Source organism: Sminthopsis crassicaudata, chromosome 2, assembly GCF_048593235.1.
Source record: "Sminthopsis crassicaudata isolate SCR6 chromosome 2, ASM4859323v1, whole genome shotgun sequence".
Classification (NCBI taxonomy): Eukaryota; Metazoa; Chordata; class Mammalia; order Dasyuromorphia; family Dasyuridae; genus Sminthopsis; species Sminthopsis crassicaudata.
In genome coordinates, this window is record NC_133618.1 from 640528639 (window position 1) to 640550102 (window position 21464).

Consider the following 21464-nt stretch of genomic DNA (forward strand, 5'->3'; position numbering starts at 1 on the left):
GGGGTTAATCTCTTTTTGCCTTAATACTTTGGAGAAGGACATGGCAAACTACTCCAACAGTCTTTACCCAAAAACCTTATAAAGAGTATGATCCATATGGCACAAAGAGTGGGGTTAATCTCTTTTTGCCTTAATACTTTGAAGAAGGACATGGCAAACTATTCCTACAATCTTTACCAAGAAAACCTCCTGGATAGTATGGTCTAAAGGTCAAAAAGTGTGGGGATAATCTCTGTTTGCCTTAATACTTTGGAGAAGGACATGGCAAACTACTCCAACAATATTTACCAAGAAAATTTCATATACAGTGTGGTCTATAGGTCACAAAGCGTGGAGTTAATTTCTGTTTGCCTTAATACTTTGGAGAAGGACACAGCAAACTACTGCAACAATCTTTACCCAAAAAACCTTATAAAGAGTATGATCCATATGTCACAAAGAGTGGGGTTAACCTCTTTTTGCCTTAACCCTTTGGAGAATGACATGGCAAACTACTCCAACCATCTTTACCAAGAAACTTTCATTAAAAGCATGGTCAATAGGTCACAAAGAGTGGAGTTAATCCCTATTTGCCTTAATACTTTGGAGAAAAACATGGCAAACTACCCCAACAATCTTTACCAAGAAATCTTCATATACAGTGTTGAACATAGGTCACAAAGAGAGGGGTTAATCTCTATTTGCCTCAATACATTGGAGAAGGACACAGCAAACTACTCCAACCATCTTTACCCAAAAAACCTTATAAAGAGTATGATCCATATGTTACAAAGAGTGGGGTTAATCTCTTTTTGCCTTAATACTTTGGATAAGGACATGGCAAACTATTCCTACAATCTTTACCAAGAAAACCTCCTGCATAGTATGGTCTAAAGGTCAAAAAGTGTGGGGATAATCTGTATTTGCCTTAATACTCTGTAGAAGGACATGGCAAAGTACTCCAACAATCTTTACCAAGAAATCTTCATATACAATGTGGTCCATAGGTCACAAAGATTGGAGTTAATCTCTATTTGCCTTAATACTTTGGAGAAGGACATGGCAAACTCTTCCAACCATCTTTACCCAAAAAACCTTATAAAGAGTATAAACGAATTGTCACAAAGAGTGCAGTTAATCTCTTTTTGCCTTAATACTTTGGAGAAGGACATGGCAAACTATTCCAACAATCTTTACCAAGAAAACCTCCTGGATAGTATGGTCTAAACGTCAAAAAGTGTGGGGATAATCTCTATTTGTCTTAATACTCTGGAGAAGGACATGGCAAACTATTCCTACAATCTTTACCAAGAAAACCTCCTGGATAGTATGGTCTAAACGTCAAAAAGTGTGGGGATAATCTCTATTTGTCTTAATACTCTGGAGAAGGACATGGCAAACTACTCCAACCATCTTTACCCAAAAAACCTTATAAAGAGTATGATTCATATGTCACAAAGAGTGGGGTTAATCTCTGTTTACCTTAATACTTTGGAGAAGGACAAGGCAATCTATTCCAACAATCTTTACCAAGAAAATCTTATAAAGAGTATGGTCTAAAGGTCAAAAAGTGTGGGGATAATCTGTATTTGCCTTAATACTCTGTAGAAGGATATGGCAAAGTACTCCAACAATCTTTACCAAGAAATCTTCATATACAATGTGGTCCATAGGTCCAAAGAGTGGAGTTAACCTCTATTTGCCTGAATACTTTGGAGAAGGCCATGGCAAACTACTCCAACAATCTTTACCCAAAAAACCTTATAAAGAGTATGAACGAATTGTCACAAAGAGTGGGGTTAATTTCTTTTTGCCTTAATAATTTGGAGAAGGACATGACAAACTACTCCAACAATCTTTACCATGAAAATTTCATATACAGTGTGGTCTATAGGTCACAAAGCGTGGAGTTATTCTCTATTTGCCTTAAGACTTTGGAGAAGGACATGGCAAACTACCCCAACAATCTTTACCAAGAAAATTTCATTAAAAGCATGGTCTGTACGTCACAAAGAGTGTGCTTAATCTCTATTTGCTTTAATGTGTTGGAGAAGGAAATGGCACTATTCCAAGTATCTTTCAAAGAAAACCTCATGTACAGTGTGGTCCATAGGTCACAAAGATTTGGGTTAATCTCTGTTTGCCTTGTTGTTTTGGAGAAGCACATGGCAAACTACCCCAACAATCTTCATCCAGAAAACCTCAGACATTATGGTCCTTCTGTCACAAAGCGTGGGTTTAATCTCTGTTTGCTTTAATCTGTTGGAGAATGAAATGGCAAACTATTCCAAGTATCTTTCCAAGAAAACCTCATAGATAGTATGGTCCATCAGTCATAAAGAGTGGGGTTAATATTTGTTTGTCTTAATCTGTTGGAGAAGGAAATGGCACTATTCCAAGTATCTTTCCAGAAAAAACTAATATACAATATGATTCATAGGTCACAAAGGGTGGAGTTAATCTTTGTTTGCCTTAATCTGTTGGAGAAAGAAATGGCACTATTCCAAGTGTCTTTCCAAGAAAAGCTCCCAGACAGTATGGTCCATAGGTCACAAGGAGTGGGGTTAATCTTTGTTTGTCTTAATCTGTTGGAGAAGGAAATGGCACTATTCCAAGTGTCTTTCCAGGAAAAACTAATATACAATATGGTCCATAGGTCACAAAGAGTGGAGTTAATCTTTGTTTGCCTTAATCTGTTAGAGAAGGAAATGGCACTATTCCAAGAAAACCTTATAGACAGTATGGTCCATAGTTCATAAAGAGTTGGGTATGAGTGAACAAACGAACAACAACTTCCTGACTCCAAATTCCATTCTGTATCTACTGTCCTACCTAATTGCCCAATTGCTAGAAGGAATGTCCAGTTCCATGACACTGTGGGGCCTTGAAGGATTGAAGGGCCATTACTATTCCTATATTTCTTCCAGAACCCTAACCATCACTACCATCTGACATTTACTGAGCACCTTAACATTTACAAAGCTCTTTTCAACTAATCTCTTGGGAGATACAACCTATCAATATTTATTGTGATATGATATCACATTTTCCCCCTTTCTCAATGTTTTTTAATGGCCTCATGAGTTCAAAAATATCACTCTCCCTCCAACAGCACAATTATGACCCATCCACTCATCCTCACCCTGTTCAACTCTTGCCTCTACTCTTCCTTAGATCTACTCTCACGAAGATGCCCCAAGTGCTGCCAGTCTTCCTCAGGTCTTCTTCTCTTTTGTGGTTATAAACATTGCACTCATATTGCTTTCCCTTGCTCTTGCCATGTGACCAGTTCACTTCTTTTTCCATTCACACATTTCCTCCTTGATACTTCTTAACATACTTCTCACATGTAAATTATCAATGAAAATATCTGGATCCTGCCTCTGTCCATCATACATTACTGTTTTTTCTTCTGGATTCCTTGGAGACCTAGGAGTTCCAAGCTCTTCAATCACACTTCACCTGGAGATCTGCCAAGTCTAAAATACAGCTCTGTCTACTGGGAGATAACTTGAGATCATTAAAAGTGCTGTAGTTTCCTAAAGGTTGATAGTGTAATTCCTTGAAGTCATTCAACTTACATTTATTTAGCTCTTTAATTAGCATCATAGATGTCATGTTAGAAACATCTAATCCACAGCCTACTCCTGAGGAGCTTACCATACAATGGAGAAGCCAAGAATTAGACCTTCAGCGATGCTCTAGATTAGAGTTTTGGTTCCACAGGATCATGGACTCATTGATTTAAGGCTACAAGAGACATTGAGATAAACCATTCCAAATCCTTTACTTCAGTAATGAGGTGGTAAAATGATTTACTCAAAGTCACACAGATAATGACTGTCAAAGCCAGGATTTGAACTCAGGCTCCAAATCTTGCTCTCTTTCTATTCTCTTGAAAGCTTGGAAAGCTCATGGCATCTAACACCATTCTAGATGAAGCTCTCAGGAGATGACACTCTAGACAAGGTCCCAAAGCCTAGAGCATCAAAACCTAATTCTATGGAGGGAGATCATATCATAATACTTGGATATTTCAAGGATTTATGATTTCATGAATATGACTATTTCCCTCCCTCATGCAGATTACAACCTGCTCCACAATTCAGAAGAAAGCTTCAGTGAGCTTCTATGACTGGAAATATCTATTCCACATAGAAGGATGTGGGACAAGGATAGGAGGTGAGATCTGGACCTGTGATTTCATATATAGGGCACCTTGGGATCAGGAAGCTCCCTCTCCCAAATCAGGTTAGAGCTTTCTCTTCCATTTAAAGAGTCTCTAAGTTAAATGATTAGCCAGAATGTATGAGAGACAGATCTTGACCCTGACTTTTCCTGGTCATTGAGCATATGCCATGTTTTTTTTTTTTAAGACACCCTCCCCCTCCTATCACCAAAATGTATTCTCTAAAATTGGAAGAGTTTGGCAGGAGTATAAGCAGATGAGCTAGGCTCTGCCCTTGGATCAGAGCAGAAAGGTTTCAATCATCTGTGTGGAGCTCTGCTTGTGAAGATTTAGTGTTTCAGTTTGGTTGGTTTGGGTTTTTTTTAAGAGAGAATAGAGGAAAAAAGCAAGAGTAAGTGCAAGAATCTGTGCAAGGTGACATTGCTACACAGACTTCCCTTTCCAGTTTCAGAATAAGTCAGATTGGCCCCAGGGCAGGAAGAAGCAAGCAGCTGCAGCAGCCTCCAAAGGAGATGGAGGTGCTTTGTTCCTTGGTCAGACCTGCAGCAGTTACCAGAATTTACTACTGTCCAAAAGCTCTGGGAAACTTCCCGGGAGATGAGAGGCAGACAGATAAGGAAGGGTGGAGATCAGCAGCTGGGCAGAGTAAATTGAGTGAGTGTTGATTCATTCTTCGCTCCTTCTGTCTCAGGCCCTGGCAAGTAGCCAGTGGCTGCTTGCTACATATTTAATTTAAACTTTTGTCAGCCCTAGCAAATAAATATTGAATGGGTGAAGGACAAACCACATTCTGCTTTGTATGGACTCTATTTCCTAAGGAAAGCCTTTGCCTCTTGCTGTGAAAAGAACTGAAGTCCTCAGATCTCCCAGAAGCCCAATCACTGATTCAAAAGAGAAGCTGGGAGAGAGTGGGAGGAAGCCTTCAGGGTGGAAAGGAAGAATTAGGAAAATATTTTTCTTGATTGCTTTTTCCCCCCAGGGGAACTGAGTTAAGGTGTGAGGAGAAAGTGTGTGGGCAAATACTCTATACAAATGAAAATGGTTTCAAATGAATTTTTCTATATGAATTAAACATAATTGACCATGGAAGCTGCCTCAAGGATTAATGCTTTGGCACTGGAAATCTTGGCACTTGGAGGGTTTAATTTTTATTCCCCCAAAAGTTTATTAAACCCAATCTATGAGGTATTGCTCTCAAAGAGTTTACATTCTAGCATACTAATTAATAAAGGCAAAAGAGTTGCAAATGTATTTCATTAGAGAGGAGTGCTAGTAACTGGGGGAAGAAAGAAAGAAAGACATTGGGTGAGAGATAACATGAAAGGGAGGTATCTCCAAAGGAGTATCTATTTAAGCAAAAGCTAAGTGACTTACTTAAGATCATAAGTGTCTGGGGCTCAATTTGAACTCAGAACCAGTGCTTTATCCACTGTGGCATCTGGCTACTTCCTAAATGTCCTCCAAAATAAAATTTGCAAAAAAAAAAAAAAAAAAAGAAAAGAAAAAGAAAAGAAAAGAGAGAAAGAAAGAAAGAAAGAAAGAAAGAAAGAAAGAAAGAAAGAAAGAAAGAAAGAAAGAAAGAAAGAAAGAAAGAAAGAAAGAAAGAAAGAAAGAAAGAAAGAAAGAAAGAGAGAAAGAGAGAAAGAAAGAAAGAGAGAAAGAGAGAGAGAAAGAAAGAAAGAAAGAAAGAAAGAAAGAAAGAAAGAGAGAGAGAAAGAAAGAGAGAGAGAAAGAAAGAGAGAAAGAAAGAAAGAGAGAAAGAGAGAGAGAAAGAAAGAAAGAAAGAAAGAAAGAAAGAGAGAGAGAAAGAAAGAGAGAGAGAGAGAAAGAAAGAGAGAAAGAAAGAAAGAAAGAAAGAAAGAAAGAAAGAAAGAAAGAAAGAAAGAAAGAAAGAAAGAAAGAAAGAAAGAAAGAAAGAAAGAAAGAAAGAAAGAAAGAAAGAAAGAAAGAAAGAAAGAAAGAAAGAAACCAGAAGTCTACCATCTTTTCAGCTTTTCTTATTCTCCTGAGCAGAACCATAAAGTACTACTGCCATTACACCTAAACTTGTTCCCAGTGTGCACCAACAGGTGGAAACAAATATCAGTGTGACCACTGCCTTAGTATTTTGTCTCTGGGACCATTTTCAGATTTCCTCACCCCTTAGTTTTAATGGGGATAATCTTGGAGCAAAGAGTGGGAAGATCAGGAGGACACCTCTTCAAGATGGCAGCATGATGGATAGAAAGGTGACCCACAAACTCCCTTTCTTCATCTAAAAAATGAGAAAAGTTGATCTGAAGGTCACCAAGGTCCCTTCTAGTTCTGGAAACATGATCTTTGGTTTCTTTAATTACACCCAGCCTCTGTTCCACTAGTTCCCAGGTACCAATTCCAGGCTCTGGATTCCTATTCCAGCCTTGCCTTCTTCTGCATATTTTATAAGCTCAATCAATCAACACACTTTATTAACTCTACCACACACTAGCCACTGTGCTAAGGGACTGAGGCTACAGAACAAGAATGAAGCAAGAGCACTCCTCATCTACCTCAAGAGCAGGGCATTTAGTCCAATCTCCTCATTTTAGACACTGGCTTCAAGGCTTCTCCAAGGTCACACAGACATAAGTGGCAGAAACAAAATAAAGAACAAAAAAAGACCCCTGACTCCCAGCCTGAACATATCATTACACATGGACTTCCCAACTCAGCACACAGACACAGGTGCATCCCAAGAATAAGAAAATGGAAATTCATTTCCATTTGGCCAGTCAACAATATATTTATCAGGGCTTGATGGAAAGGGGGGCTTTGTTTTTGTTTCTGAAATCCTCCACACTGTGAAAACAAAAGTGGTTTTTCCAACTCAATGCTGTATTTCTATACTTGAATGCATGGAGGAATGCCAGATCCTGAAGTGTTTATTCTGACTACTGGCTGCCAATTCTGTGGTCAAGGGGCTACTTCTTACTAATGGAACATCCTCTGATGAGCTGGGTGCTCAGGATGCCCACTTTGCTTCTGTGACATGCCAAAGTTGAGCTGCTTGGGAATAAAGAATCCTCAGAAATGGGAATGGCACATGCCTTTAAAACCTGATGATTCCTTTCAGGCCATTGTGAGCCTTTTTTGCTTATTTATTTAAATTAGTCTCATCTTATCTTCCTGGGAAGATTTTAGATTATTCTGCAAGAGTATCTTTTTCTTCTTAGAAAAAAAAAAGCTAATCTTCCAGCATAACCAAGAGGTCAGCCATACAAGGAACAAACATTATATCATGGAGGGAAATGAGTCACCCGGCATCATGCTGAGAACTGAGTCAGTTTCAGACTGACTCACATCTTTCTGAACCGAGGAACAATTCTAGCCCTGGCTTGATGGAAAATGACTCACACATCGCCCCGGTAAGGTCTCCTCAACATGAAATCACCCCTAGGACCAGTGTGGGTTTCCATCTAGTTTGGCAGCTCTTACCAAGTTTTTATTCTCTGCTGGGAACTGAAACATGAGTTTCTTTAGTCATTATGGAGTTTTAATTCAAGTGAACAAGCAATTTTAGGTAGAGACAGGGTGCCAGGTAATTGTGTTAGGTGTGGAGGCTACAAAGATTTAAAAAAATGAAACAATCCCTGCCCTCCATAAACTGATGCTACAAATCTGAACTATAATGTTACAAATCTGGACTATAATGTTACAAATCTGAAGTATAATGTTACAAATCTGGACTGTAATGCTACAAATCTGAACTATACAAATCTGAACTATAATGCTATAAATCTGGACTATAATGCTACAAATCTGAACTATACAAATCTGAACTATAATGCTACAAATCTGGACTATAATGCTACAAATCTGGATTATAATGCTACAAATCTGGACTATACAAATGGGAACTATAATGTTACAAATATAAACTATAATGCTATAAATCTGGACTATAATGCTACAAATCTGAACTATAATGCTACAAATCTGGACTATAATGCTACAAATCTGAACTATAATGCTACAAATATGGACTATACAAATGGGAACTATAATGTTACAAATATAAACTATAATGCTACAAATCTGAACTATGCAAATCTGAACTATAATGTTACAAATCTGGACAATAATGTTACAAATCTGAACTATAATGTTACAAATCTGGATTATAATGCTACAAATCTGAACTATACAAATATGAACTATAATGTTACAAATATAAACTATAATGCTACAAATCTGGACTATAATGCTACAAATCTGAACTATAATGCTACAAATATAAACTATAATGCTACAAATCTGAACTATACAAATCTGAACTATAATGTTACAAATCTGGACTATAATGTTACAAATCTGGACTATAATGTTACAAATCTGAACTATAATGTTACAAATCTGGATTATAATGCTACAAATCTGAACTATACAAATATGAACTATAATGTTACAAATATAAACTATAATGCTATAAATCTGGACTATAATGCTACAAATCTGAACTATAATGCTACAAATCTGGACTATAATGCTACAAATCTGAACTATAATGCTACAAATATGGACTATACAAATGGGAACTATAATGTTACAAATATAAACTATAATGCTACAAATCTGAACTATGCAAATCTGAACTATAATGTTACAAATCTGGACAATAATGTTACAAATCTGAACTATAATGTTACAAATCTGGATTATAATGCTACAAATCTGAACTATACAAATATGAACTATAATGTTACAAATATAAACTATAATGCTACAAATCTGGACAATAATGTTACAAATCTGAACTATAATGTTACAAATCTGGATTATAATGCTACAAATCTGAACTATACAAATATGAACTATAATGTTACAAATATAAACTATAATGCTACAAATCTGGACTATAATGCTACAAATCTGAACTATAATGCTACAAATATAAACTATAATGCTACAAATCTGAACTATACAAATCTGAACTATAATGTTACAAATCTGGACTATAATGTTACAAATCTGGACTATAATGTTACAAATCTGGACTATAATGCTACACTATATAATGCTACAAATATAAACTATAATGCTACAAATCTGAGCTGTAATGCACCAACTCTAGCTTTCTCCCTCTGGCTCAGGACTCTGCAACTTGAAGCCACCTAGTGGCCCATCCTCATGATAACAGGATCAATGAACAAAGTAGTTCTAGGATGAAATGGACACCATCTGTCTGTCGTTTAGCCTCTCCCAGCACCAACTTTTTCAGCTGTAAAATGAAATCCCTGAGAGCATCCACTTCCCAAAGGCTCTGATGAGATCATGAGCACGAGGAAAGTACTTCATTAACCTTAGAGGGAGATATTAAGGGGTGGCTAGATGGGGCAGTGGATAGAGCACCAACACCAGAAGCAGGAGTTTAAATCCTGGCTTCAGAAACTTGACACTTAGCAGCTGTGTGATTCTGAGCAAGTCATTTAACCCCAATTCCCTCTTTTAAAAAAAAGAGTTACATTAGTGTCATTTATCAACACTTAGTAAGCCTTTGCCTATGGACAGATGCTTGATTAGCTAAATAACTAGTTGGCTATTAATATTAATTAATAGTTGGCTAGGTCTGCTCTTTGAAAGGCCTTAACAGTGGAACATCAAAGTCAGTTCGGAATGATCATTGCCATGGCAACAGGAAATTATGGTGTTTTTAGCAAACCTTCTACCAGGGCAACTCCCCAATAAGAACCAAAGCTAAGAGAAAAAGATGCAAGAAAAACAACAAATATTAGTGAGAAGCTATGGATTTCAGTGAAAGGGAATCAGGAATCTAAATTCAAATCCTGCTTCTACTTCTATGGATGATCTCAGGCAGGTCACTCCCACTCTGTGGGCTCCATTTACTCCCTTCTACAATGACTTATAAGACCATAAATGTAGAAGAAGGAGAGATGGAGCTTGTCTAATCCAGTGCTCTTATTTTATGGATCAGAAAACTGAAGCACAATCAGTAATTAGTGACACAGCTTCCAAATCCAGCATCCCTGTCTGGTGCAACAATGGGCTCGTAGCTGATATTGGTAAACCCAGTAATGGGGGTTGAGGCTCCAAAAGCACCAGAAACTTCCTAAATGAATGCCTTGCTAAGCACTAAGAAAGCTCACACTTGAAAAATCACTTTTTTAAAAAGACCATTCATTCTATTAATTCAACAAGCATTCACAATGAGCCTGTTACTGGAGCAGTCTAGACAGTGAGGAAGCTGCAAAGATACATGAGACATAGTCTGCTTTCATGGATTCTAGCATTGTTCAATGGACTTTTAAAATATATTCTACCTAGCACAAGCTTATCCACCCTGTTGTGTTTTAAACTTCATAGGGAAATTGTCATTCATCTACCATTTATTTAGTGGTCCCTTCCTAGGAAGAAAAAGCCTCTTTCCAAAAGCTGTGTACAGCTGGGAGTTAGAGGACTTGATTCTAATGCTTCATCTGAGGCATGACCACTGTGTGCCTCAGTTTCCTCCTTTGAAAAATGGAGTTAATTAGACTAGGTGGTCTTTAAGACCCCTCCTTACTGGAAAGGTCTCATGATCCTAGCAAGAGATGAGACATCACAAAAATAACGACGTAATAGGCTCAGCAACTGGTGATGTAAGCCCAGGGCTGACTCTGATTGGATGAGCACACTGCAGCTGGAGCCTTCTTACCATGGAGATAAACAAGAGAGAAAGGAGGGGGATTGCCGCAGGAGTAAGCTTCTCACCGGAAGCTCTAACTTGCCAATCTTGGGGGAGGATTCTACTTCCCCTGCAAACAAACAGAGAACTCAGCTACGGCCTGGCCCTGAGCATTTTCTCTATGACATCATGCTGCCTTCTTCCATCCTCCACAAGGGGCTGGCTCAGAGCTGAGCCCAAAAAATACATATTGCACCAAAATGAAGAGAGATGGGAGGGGGGAGAAAAGAGGAGAAAGGCAGGGACTGGGAAAATAAGGAAGAGAGGGAGAGAAAATAATTAGAAGAGAGAAGAGGAATATTAATAGGTATCCCTCTAACAAGTGATGCACTTAGTCACCACACAGAAGAAGGAGTAACAAAGAACTAAAATGGCAGGAAGGAAAAGACAGGATTAAAATATATATGTTACTTCCTAGGTTCCCTTGAATCAGGCAGTGAGATTTCATAATTGAATAGGAAATGCCATGAATTTCCATTCAAATAGCAATGGGGAAGATCAATTATTAATAAACATTTATTAAGTGCCTACTATATACCCAAACACCATGCTGGTTGGTGCAGGAATATGAAGACAAAGGACAATCTTTACTCTCAAGAAGTTTAAACTCTTAGGGATGTTCTCCCCAGACTGGCAGATATTAAATGACTTGGATTATCTCCCATTTCCTTACTCTTACTAACAACTCCTTTCTGTTAATTTGAATCAAGAGGTGGACAGAGAGTTTAGTGGACAGAGAGCAGGCAGCAATATCAGGACAGCCTTAGTTCAAATCTTGCCTCAAACTCATATGGTCTGTGTCATCCTGGGCAACAAGTCATTTAATTGCTCAGAGCCCCAGACAGTTTCTAAGTCTATCTGGTGCTGAGTAGATGTTAATCTTCATTATTAGGAGAGTCCTTTCCAGGACTTTGCTACACTAATGAAATCAAAGGTCTGATTAAGGAAAAAAAGATGAAGAGATTGACCTGTACACATAGTAAGTGCTTAATAAATGTTTGGTAACTGATTCCAGTGTAAAATTAGCCAGTTTCTAAGATTATTAAAAAAAAAAAAAAAACTTGTTATAAATTTTGAAATCACTAAGTCAATGAATGCCATGGATATTTTCTGGGTCTCCCTCCCCACCATGTTACTAAAGGATTTTTTAAGGAGCTCTGAGAATCTGTGGGTGATAATCCGATTCTTCTCGTAGCAACAGGTTTTCATAATCCGATTATTTGCACATACCTGAACGTTCACTTAAGAACATGGTCAACATACAGGCAAATCCCGCAAAAATGAGAAAAGCAGAGGTGGTTTTCCGTCTCCCTGCCCTAGAAGAAAAAGCACACAAGGTCAGACATGGCAGATGGCACACTTTGCATGGCGGCTGCCTTCATTTCCACAAGTAAATAACGTCAGTGAATTCTTGGCCCAGTCTGGAGTGCTTGGCTGAGCCAAAGAAAGCTGTCCATCAAGCTCATGGATCCTACTGTGCACCACCTGGGCAAGATGCAAATAACTTAGACCGATAGAGGATTAAAATCTTGCCCCAAAAGAATTGAGGATAGATGCCCACAGCGAATTGGCCAGGCTTCAGCCCCTCCAGTCTCTTGATAAATGTGAAATCTGCTTCTCAGGCAAATGAGAGCATCTCCTATCAAGCTTAAGCTGTTGCTATCTAGGGACAAAAAGGAGGGAGACTGCTGCAGAAAACTGGATTCAGAGGCAGAAAATCAGGGTGTAATTTTCACTTCTAGTCCTTATCACCTGTGTGACTTTGGCCAAATCAGTTAAGTCTCAATCCCTTCACCTGAAACATCCTTGACTTGCTTCCAATTTCTGAACCTCAGTTCCTTCATCTGTAACATCCTTGACTTGCTTTCCATTTCTGAATCTCACCATAGATAATGAAACAATATCAGTACTAAACATATATGCACCAAGTGGTCTAGCATCCAAATTCCTACAGGAGAAGTTGAGAACTGCAAGAAGAGATAGACAGCAAAACTATACTAGTGGGGGACCTCAACCTTGCTCTCTCAGAATTAAATAAATTAAACTACAAAATTAATAAGAAAGAAGTTAAGGAGGTAAACAGAATGTTAGAAAAGTTAGATGTGATAGATCTCTGGAGAAAATTGAATAGAGACATAAAGGAGTACACTTTTTTTTTCTCAGTGGTTCATGGAACCTATACCAAAATTAATCATATATTAGGGCATAAAAACCTCAAAATCAATTGCAGAAAGGCAGAAATAGTCAATGTTGTTGTTCAGATCATGATGCAATAAAAATTACATGCAATAAAATATCAAGGGAAAATAGACCAAAAATTAATTGGAAAATGAATCATCTAATGCTAAAGAATAAATGGGTAAAACAGCAAATCATTTCTGAACCTCAATTCCTTCATCTGTAACATCCTTGACTTGCTTCCCATTTCTGAACCTCAATTCCTTTATCTGTAACATTTTTGACTTGTTTCCCATTTCTGAACTTCAATTCCTTTATCTGTAACATTTTTGACTTGTTTCCCATTTCTGGACTTCAATTTCCTCATCATCAAATCAGGAAATTAAACTAAATGATCTTTGGAATCCCTTCTAGTTCTAAATCCTATGAGAACTTGTAAAAGACAATGAGGAAATAGTTGAAAGAGTTTGAAATCTAGAATCTTCCAGAACCTATAAAGATCTGGGTTGGGGGGGGGTGTATGTGTGTAGGACAGTTCCTGGCAAAGATCCTGATTTGGGCATTGGAAAATCTTGGTTTTAATCCCATTCTTTCCACTTCTTGTCTGGTGCCCTTAAATCAATCATTTAAGTCCTCTGGGTCTCAGTTTCCTTTGTTTGTGAAAGGGGAGGACTGGGCTAGAAGAAGAAAGGATAGCCAAAATTCAGAACCAAGAAAAAAAGATCATCTTTTCAAAGAGCAGAATGCTTTCACCAAATCCCAAACAGATCTTACTGAGGCTTTGATCTGGAAACACGGTTTCTTCCCCATCACTTCATTCAGGACAGCTGAAATGATGTAAATGGAAGGAGTGGTCAATTTCCAAGAAGCTTCATTTCAACTCATTCCCAGAATTAACAAATACAACGTGAGAAGGAAGCATTCCAGGAGAGCCAGGGAAGGGTATTCTGGAAATAATTTGTCTTGTGTGAAAGAAAAATAACTAACTAATAATAATGAATAAAAAGCCTGGCAAATGTTTTATTTTCTCTAATGACCATAATTAGTATGAAATCTTATTATCTACTTTACTCTCTTTCATAAACTCTACAGTTTGGATGAACTGGATGTTTTATGGTTTCCACTCATAACCTTCTAGCTCTTTGCCCTCTCCGTCCCGTGCCTGGAATGCACTTCCTCCTCACATCCATCTCTTTGAATCTGTTTTCCTTAAAGTGGCATTTTTTATACAAAGTCTCTAAGAATTCCTCTAGCTGCTAGTGTTTTCCAGTCCCAGCTCCCACTGTCCTACATCTATTTTGTATATATTTCTATGTGTAGATATTGTCTTCCCTGGGAAAATGTAAATTCCTTGAGGAGCAGATTTTTACTTTTTTCTTTGTATTTCTAGTTCCTAGCCCAGAATCTAAAATTCTTAATAAATAAGTACTTAAACAAAACTGTTGTTGTTGTTTTCTGCTAGGTAATTGGGATTAGGTGATTTGCCCAGAGTCACACAGCTGGGATGAGTTAAATGTCAGGCTAGATTTGAACTGAAGTCCTCCTGACTTCAGAGTCAATGCTCTATGCACTGGGCCATCTTGCTACCCCTTAACGAATACATATTGATTGACTGACATTTAATAGAACATTCAAAGATCTGCAAAATTCTGTATATACATTCAAGTCTCACAACCACATTGTGAGTGCTACAATTATGATTTCCATTTTACAAATAAGGGAACTCAACCTGAGAGAGATTAAGTGATGAGCTAAAGGTCCCACAGCTTAAAAAGTATTAACTGGTGTTAATAACTGTAAGAATCAGAAGATGTGTTTTAGATTCTGGACCTTGGCAAAATCATTTGATGAAAGATGATTGAATATGGAGTGAGGGGTTTTGGGTTTAAATCTGTATTCTTTGTCACTCATTTCCTGTGAGACTGTACAAATCACTCAATCTATGTGTGCCTCAGTTTCTTCATCTCTAAAATGTAGAGATTGGATTAAATGACGTGTAAATTCTTTTCTCCAAATCTGGGCTCCTAGAAGTTCTACCTAAATCCATTGTGAGAATCCTGCCAACTACATCCTAGCTTCATTTAAGTACTTACTGCCAAGAAACTGGAAACTGAGTGGATGTCCATCAGTTGGAGGATAGTTGAATAAGTTATGCTATATGAATGCTATGGAATATTATTGTTCTGTAAGAAATGACCAGCAGGATGATTTCAGAGAGGCCTGGAGAGACTTACATGAACTGATGCTGAGTGAAATGAGCAGGACCAGGAGATCATTGAACCCAGCAATAACAAGATTATACAATGATCAATTCTGAGGGATTTGGCTCTTTTTAATAACGAGATGATTCAGACAGTTCCAATGATCTTGTGACCAAAAGAGCCATCTGCACCCAGAGAGAGGTGCAGTCTCACTCTTCTTCTTGTTTTTTGTTTGCATTCTATTTTCTTCATCATTTTCTTTTCTGGCTTGCTTTGATTTTTTTTGTACCTCAAGATAATTGTATAAATATGTATGCATATATTGGAGTTAATATATATTTCTACCATATTTAACATATATTGGACTACTTACCATCTAGGGAAGGGGAGAAGAGGGAAACTGGAACACAAGGTTTCACAAGGGCTAATGTTGCAGAATTATGCATGCATATGTTTTAAAAAATGAAAAGCTTTAATATTATTTTTTTTTTTAAAAGTACTTACTGCCAGTAAGAACTTAGTTCTAATCTTACCATATAAAAAAGTTTGCCAATGACTTACTTTCTAGGGTGGACTCTCTGAAAGCTTTACAATCTTACATATGCACAAGCAGGTTTCTAATCGCTTGTTTGGTCAAAATAAAGTTAATTTACTTTCTGTAGATATGTTTTAGATGAAGCCTTCCCTGATTCCTCCACTTCTTAGTGTACTCTTGGCCTTCTCAAACATTTGAATTTACTTTTCTGTGGACAGGGCCATGTCTCCCTCTTAGAATGAAAACTTCTACAAGGCAGGGTATCTCTCACTTTATCTCTGTATCAGAATGCTCCCCACACTTCCCTAAGCACTGAATGGGTGTTGCTTCAGGCAAATTGAGCTCTGTTAAAGTCCAGATCTTTTCCAATGTTTCTTGTGCAGCAAGATAACTATATAAATATGTATACATACATTGGATTTAACATATATTTTAATATATTTAACATGTATTGGACTACCTGACATCTAGGGGGAAGGTAAGGGGGAAAGGAGGGGAAAATTTGGAACAGGTGGTTTTACAATGTTGAAAATGTTACCCATGCATATGTTTTGTAAATAAAAAGCTATAATTTTTAAAAAATGTAACTCATAAATAAGACCTTATCTTAAAAAGGCTAAGGTCTCCCATTGTATCCAAGGCCATCTTCAGTCCTACTAATCTATATCTTGACTCTGAACCCAGATGGCTCTGGAGGAAAAAGTAAAGCTGGTGACTTTGCACAGCCCTCTCTCACTTAACTCCAAATCAATTGCATGGCATGGAATCACTTCCCTGAGATCATGGTTCTCTAAAAGAACAAAGAATAAATAACAAAAGGTGCTCAATCTGTTTGTTAAATTGAACTATGGAATGGGTTACTTTGGAAAAGCAAAATGTTCCAAGTTTCTCCAAAGAAGAATTTTTATAGAGCTATGAGAGAAAATTAGTCACTCAAAATAATACATACCAAGGTTTCTCGACGAAGTAAATGCACAGAGGGCATGCTGGGACTTCCACCAGACCATACAAAGCTATATTCAGGTATAGATTTCCTTTGTGCTCACCAGCATTCAAGGTAAGGCCATAGTATACCAAGCTACAGACATACCTGAAAACATCCATTAATGTTAATATCAATCAGTATTGGTCACATGTTCCCCCCCTTATTGAATTTGAAATATATCCTTTTTTTGTTACCATATTACCTTGCTATCCACTAAGCCCTCCAAAACTTTTTCAGATCAATGGCTGCTTAGCCATGTCTCCTCTACCTTGCATTTGTGAAATTGGCTTTTTATATCCTAGGATAAGACCTTATTCATGTCACAACTAAATTTTACTTAGCAGAGTCAGACTCAACATTCTGATTTGTTGAGTTCTTTTGGAAACCTGTTGGTATCATGCAGTATCATAGCCAGCCCTCCCAACTTTTAGACATCTGAGAACTTTGCAACAATTGCTCTAATGCCTTCATCTCTCCTTCCTCTGACACTGAGCTACTCTTTGGGCACAATCATCCAATCATTCCAAGTTGATCTTCTCATCCACATTGATCCATCTTTTCCTCAAACTTTTTTCAAATACTTTAATTCTACAACTTCTTCTGGGTTAATAACACTATCAAAAAAAGAAAACAAGGTTGGTCTAATATGACCTTTTCTTAATGAAGCCATGCTAATTCTTTGTGATTGCTGCTTTCTTTTCTTGATTAGGGTTCACCAACCTTGCCTTTAACAATGCACTCTACAGGGGGCGGAGCCAAGATGGCAGAAAGGACACACGCTTCTTTCTGAGCTCTCCTATTACCCTCACACTAATTATGATATTCAGCCTCTGAAACAGTGCTGGACTGACAGAATCCCCGAATATTGGGAGTGCACCAAATTATCAGCAGAAGATAATTTCAAAGATCATCAGAAAAAGGTCTGTTTTGGTTGGGCGTGGGAGGAGGCCAGGAGCAGGAAGTGAGGCAAAGCATGGAGGCCAGCTCACACTGAGCCCACTGGGGGGGGGGGAGGGGAGATCGTCTCCACAAGGCAGAGAATCTACAAAGAGGACACTACCACAGTTTTGGCAACTCTACCCTAGTTGCAAGCAGAGAAGTTATAAAACATCCAACACAAACACAAAAGGTAAAGAGTATACCCCACCTAGAAAAAATAAAATTCATATGGAAGAATAAAAGGTTGAGAATTTCAAGGGAATTAATGAAAAAAAAGTCAGATGAAGGTGGCCTAGGTGTACCTGATCTAAAGCTATATTATATAGCAGCAGTCACCAAAACCATTTGGTATTGGCTAAGAAATAGACCAATCAGTGGAACATATTAGGTACAAAGGACAAAAAAGGGTACATCTATAGCAATCTAGTGTTTGACAAACCCAAAGATACCAACATTTAGGATAAAAATTCATTATTTGAAAAAAACTGTTGGGAAAACTGGAAATTAGTATGGCAGAAATTAGATATGGATCCACACTTAACACCATATACCAAGATAAGATCAAAATGGGTCCATGATTTAGACATAAAGAATGAGATCATAAATAGATTAGAGGAACAGAGAATAGTCAACCTCTCAGACCTGTGGAGGAGGAAGGAATTTATGACCAGAGGAGAACTAGAGATCATTATTGATCACAAAATGGAACATTTTGATTACATCAAACTAAAAGTTTCTGTACAAACAAAACTAATGCAAACAAGATTAGAAGGGAAGTAACAAATTGGGAAAATATTTTTTACAGTTAAAGGTTCTGATAAAGGCCTCATTTTCAAATTATATAGAGAACTGACTCTAATTTATAAGAAATCAAACCATTCTCCAATTGATAAATGGTCAAAGGATATGAACAGACAATTCTCAGATGATGAAATTGAAACTATATCCACTCATATGAAAGAGTGTTCCAAATCACTACTGATCAGAGAAATGCAAATTAAGACAACTCTGAGATACCACTACACACCTGTCAGATTGGCTAAGATGACAGGAACAAATGATGAATGTTGCAGGGGATGTGGGAAAACTGGGACACTGATGCATTGTTGGTGGAGTTGTGAAAGAATCCTGCCATTCTGGAGAGCAATTTGGAACTATGCCCAAAAAGTTGTCAAACTGTGCATACCCTTTGATCCAGCAGTGCTACTACTGGGCTTATATCCCCAAAAAAAATACTAAAGAGGGGAAAGGGACCTGTATGGCCAAAATGTTTGTGGCAGCTCTTTTTGTAGTGCTAGAAACTGGAAAATGAATGGATGTCCATCAATTGGAGAATGGTTGGGTAAATTATGCATATGAAGGTTATGGAATATTATTGCTCTGTAAGAAATGACCAACAGGAGAAATACAGAGAGGTTTGGAGAGACTTACATCAACTGATGCTGAGTGAAATGAGAAGAACCAGAAGATCACTATACACTTCAACAACAATACTGTATGAAGATATATTCTGATGGAAGTGGATATCTTCAACATAAAGAAGATCCAACTCACTTCCAATTGATCAATGATGGACAGAAACAACTACACCCAGAGAAGGAACACTAGGAATTGAATGTAAACTGTTAGCAAACTGTCTTTCTACCCATGTTACTTATACCTTCAGAATCCAATTCTTAACATGCAACAAGAAAATTGGATTTACACACATATATTGTATCTAGGTTATACTGTAACACATGTAAAATGTATGGGATTGCCTGTCATTTAGGGGAGGAAGTAGAGGGAGGGAGGGGAAAATTTGGAAAAATGAATACAAGGGATAATGTTATAAAAAAAAATTACTCATGCATATGTACTGTCCAAAAAATTTTTATAATTATAAAATTAATAAAAAAAAAAAAAAGAAATAAAAAAAAGAGTGTACCTGAAAGTGCCAGAGCCTCATGGGGCCACACCCACTTAGCATAGGGAGTGAATCAGCACAATCCCAGGGTAGCCTCTGCTGCTTTCTGATGTCTGTAAAGGAAACTTGTAACTTCCTTGCCCTAAAATCAGATCCCAACTTTTTTTTTAATGAGTAAAAAGGCAAAGTGAGCTCTAACTATAGACAGCCTCTATTGTGAAAGAACAGATTTTAAACCCTGAGGACACTAAAAACAGATTGTGTCCAGATGAAGCCCCAAAGAATGATATAACCTGGTTCCTACCATACAAGACTTTCCTAGAGACATTAAAAAGGATCTTAAAAGAGAGCTACAAGAAAAAAATGGAGAAAGGAAGGGAAAACTTTGTAAGAGGGTTTGGAAAAGTCATTTAACCCATTAAAAGATAGATTGGAAAAAGAAAAAAACTCCCTGAAAAACAGAATTTGTGAAATGGAAAAGGTAAAGAACTCCTAGGAAAATAGAATTTGTGAATTGGAAAAGAACTTCCAGGAAAACAGAATTAGTGAATTAGGAAAAAATTAACTCCTTAAAAAATAAAACTGGCAAAATGGGAAAAAAATTCTATAGAACAAAACAACTCATTTAAAAACTTAATTGGACAATTAAAAAAAGAAATGTAAAAAGTAACTAAAGAAAATAATTCATCAAAAATCAGAATTGAACAAATGGAAATGAATGACTGGAGGAGACACCAAGAATCAGTCAAGCAAAACTAAAAAAGAAAAAAATAGAAAAAAATGTTAAATGCCTACTTGGGGAAGCAACAGACATGGAAAATAGATCTAGGAGAGATAACCTAAGGATTATTGGACTCCCTGAAAATCATGATGAAAAAAAAGAGCTAGACACTATTTTTCAGGAATCATCAAAGACAACTGCCCAGAGGTCATAGAATCAGAAGGTAAAATAGGCATTGAAAGAATTCATCACACACCTCCTGAAAGAGACCCCAAAATTAAAATTCCAAGGAATATTATGGCGAAATTTCAGAACTATTTGACCAAGGAAAAAATATTACAAGTGGCCAGAAAAAAATAATTCAAATACCAAGGAACCACAATAAGGATTACTCAGGATCTAGCAACTTCCACATTAAAGGATTGAAGGGCCTGGAATCTAATATTACAAAAGGCAAAGGCATGCAGCCAAGAATAAACTACCCAGCTAAACTGAGCATTTTCTTCCAGGGAAGAAGATGGACATTCAATGAAACAGGTGAATTCCATTTTTTTCTGATGAAAAAACCAGAGCTAAACAAAAAATTTGATCTCCAAATATAGGACTCAAGAGAAGCATAAAAAGGTAAAAAGAACTATTGAGAACTGTATTTCTGTTATGGATATACATAGAGAGTGCATGTATAATTTGATTTTACTGTTATAATATGAAAAGGGAACTAGAAGTAGAAAGGAGATTGTACCAGAAAAAGGGAAAAGTGGAGGTAAAAAGAGGGAAACTACATCTCACAAAGAAGCAAAGGAAACCTATTATATCTGAGAGAAAGAAGGGAGGGAGATGAACATTCTGTGAATCTTACTCTCATTAGATTTGGCTTAAAGAGAAAATATTAGAAATATTTGGTTTACAGAGAAACTTCTCCCACCTCATTGAAAAGTGGGAGGAGAAAAGCAAAAAAGAAAGGGGTAATCTAAATAGAAGGGAATATAGAAATATTAGGGGAAAGGTATAAGAAAGGGGGAGGGTCTCTAAAGGAGGAGGGATTCTAAAGGGGGAGGGCTGCTTGAGGTAAGTAGTATCCATAAGTTAAATACTGGGGAGAGGGGTAAGGGGAAAAGGAAAGAGAAAAAT

At 37.3% G+C, this 21464-nt stretch overlaps 1 protein-coding gene across 1 annotated transcript in view; it reads right to left on the reverse strand.

Moving 5' to 3' along the window:
* Window positions 1-21464, reverse strand: part of LOC141558834 (solute carrier family 22 member 15-like) — a 185839-nt gene that overhangs the window by 70103 nt on the left and 94272 nt on the right. The window contains exons 7-8 of the mRNA XM_074296613.1: window positions 16732-16872; window positions 12099-12184 (exon numbers count right to left, since the gene is read on the reverse strand). Coding sequence (XP_074152714.1) covers window positions 12099-12184; window positions 16732-16872 — 227 coding nt within the window. The remainder of the gene's footprint in view (window positions 1-12098; window positions 12185-16731; window positions 16873-21464) is intronic.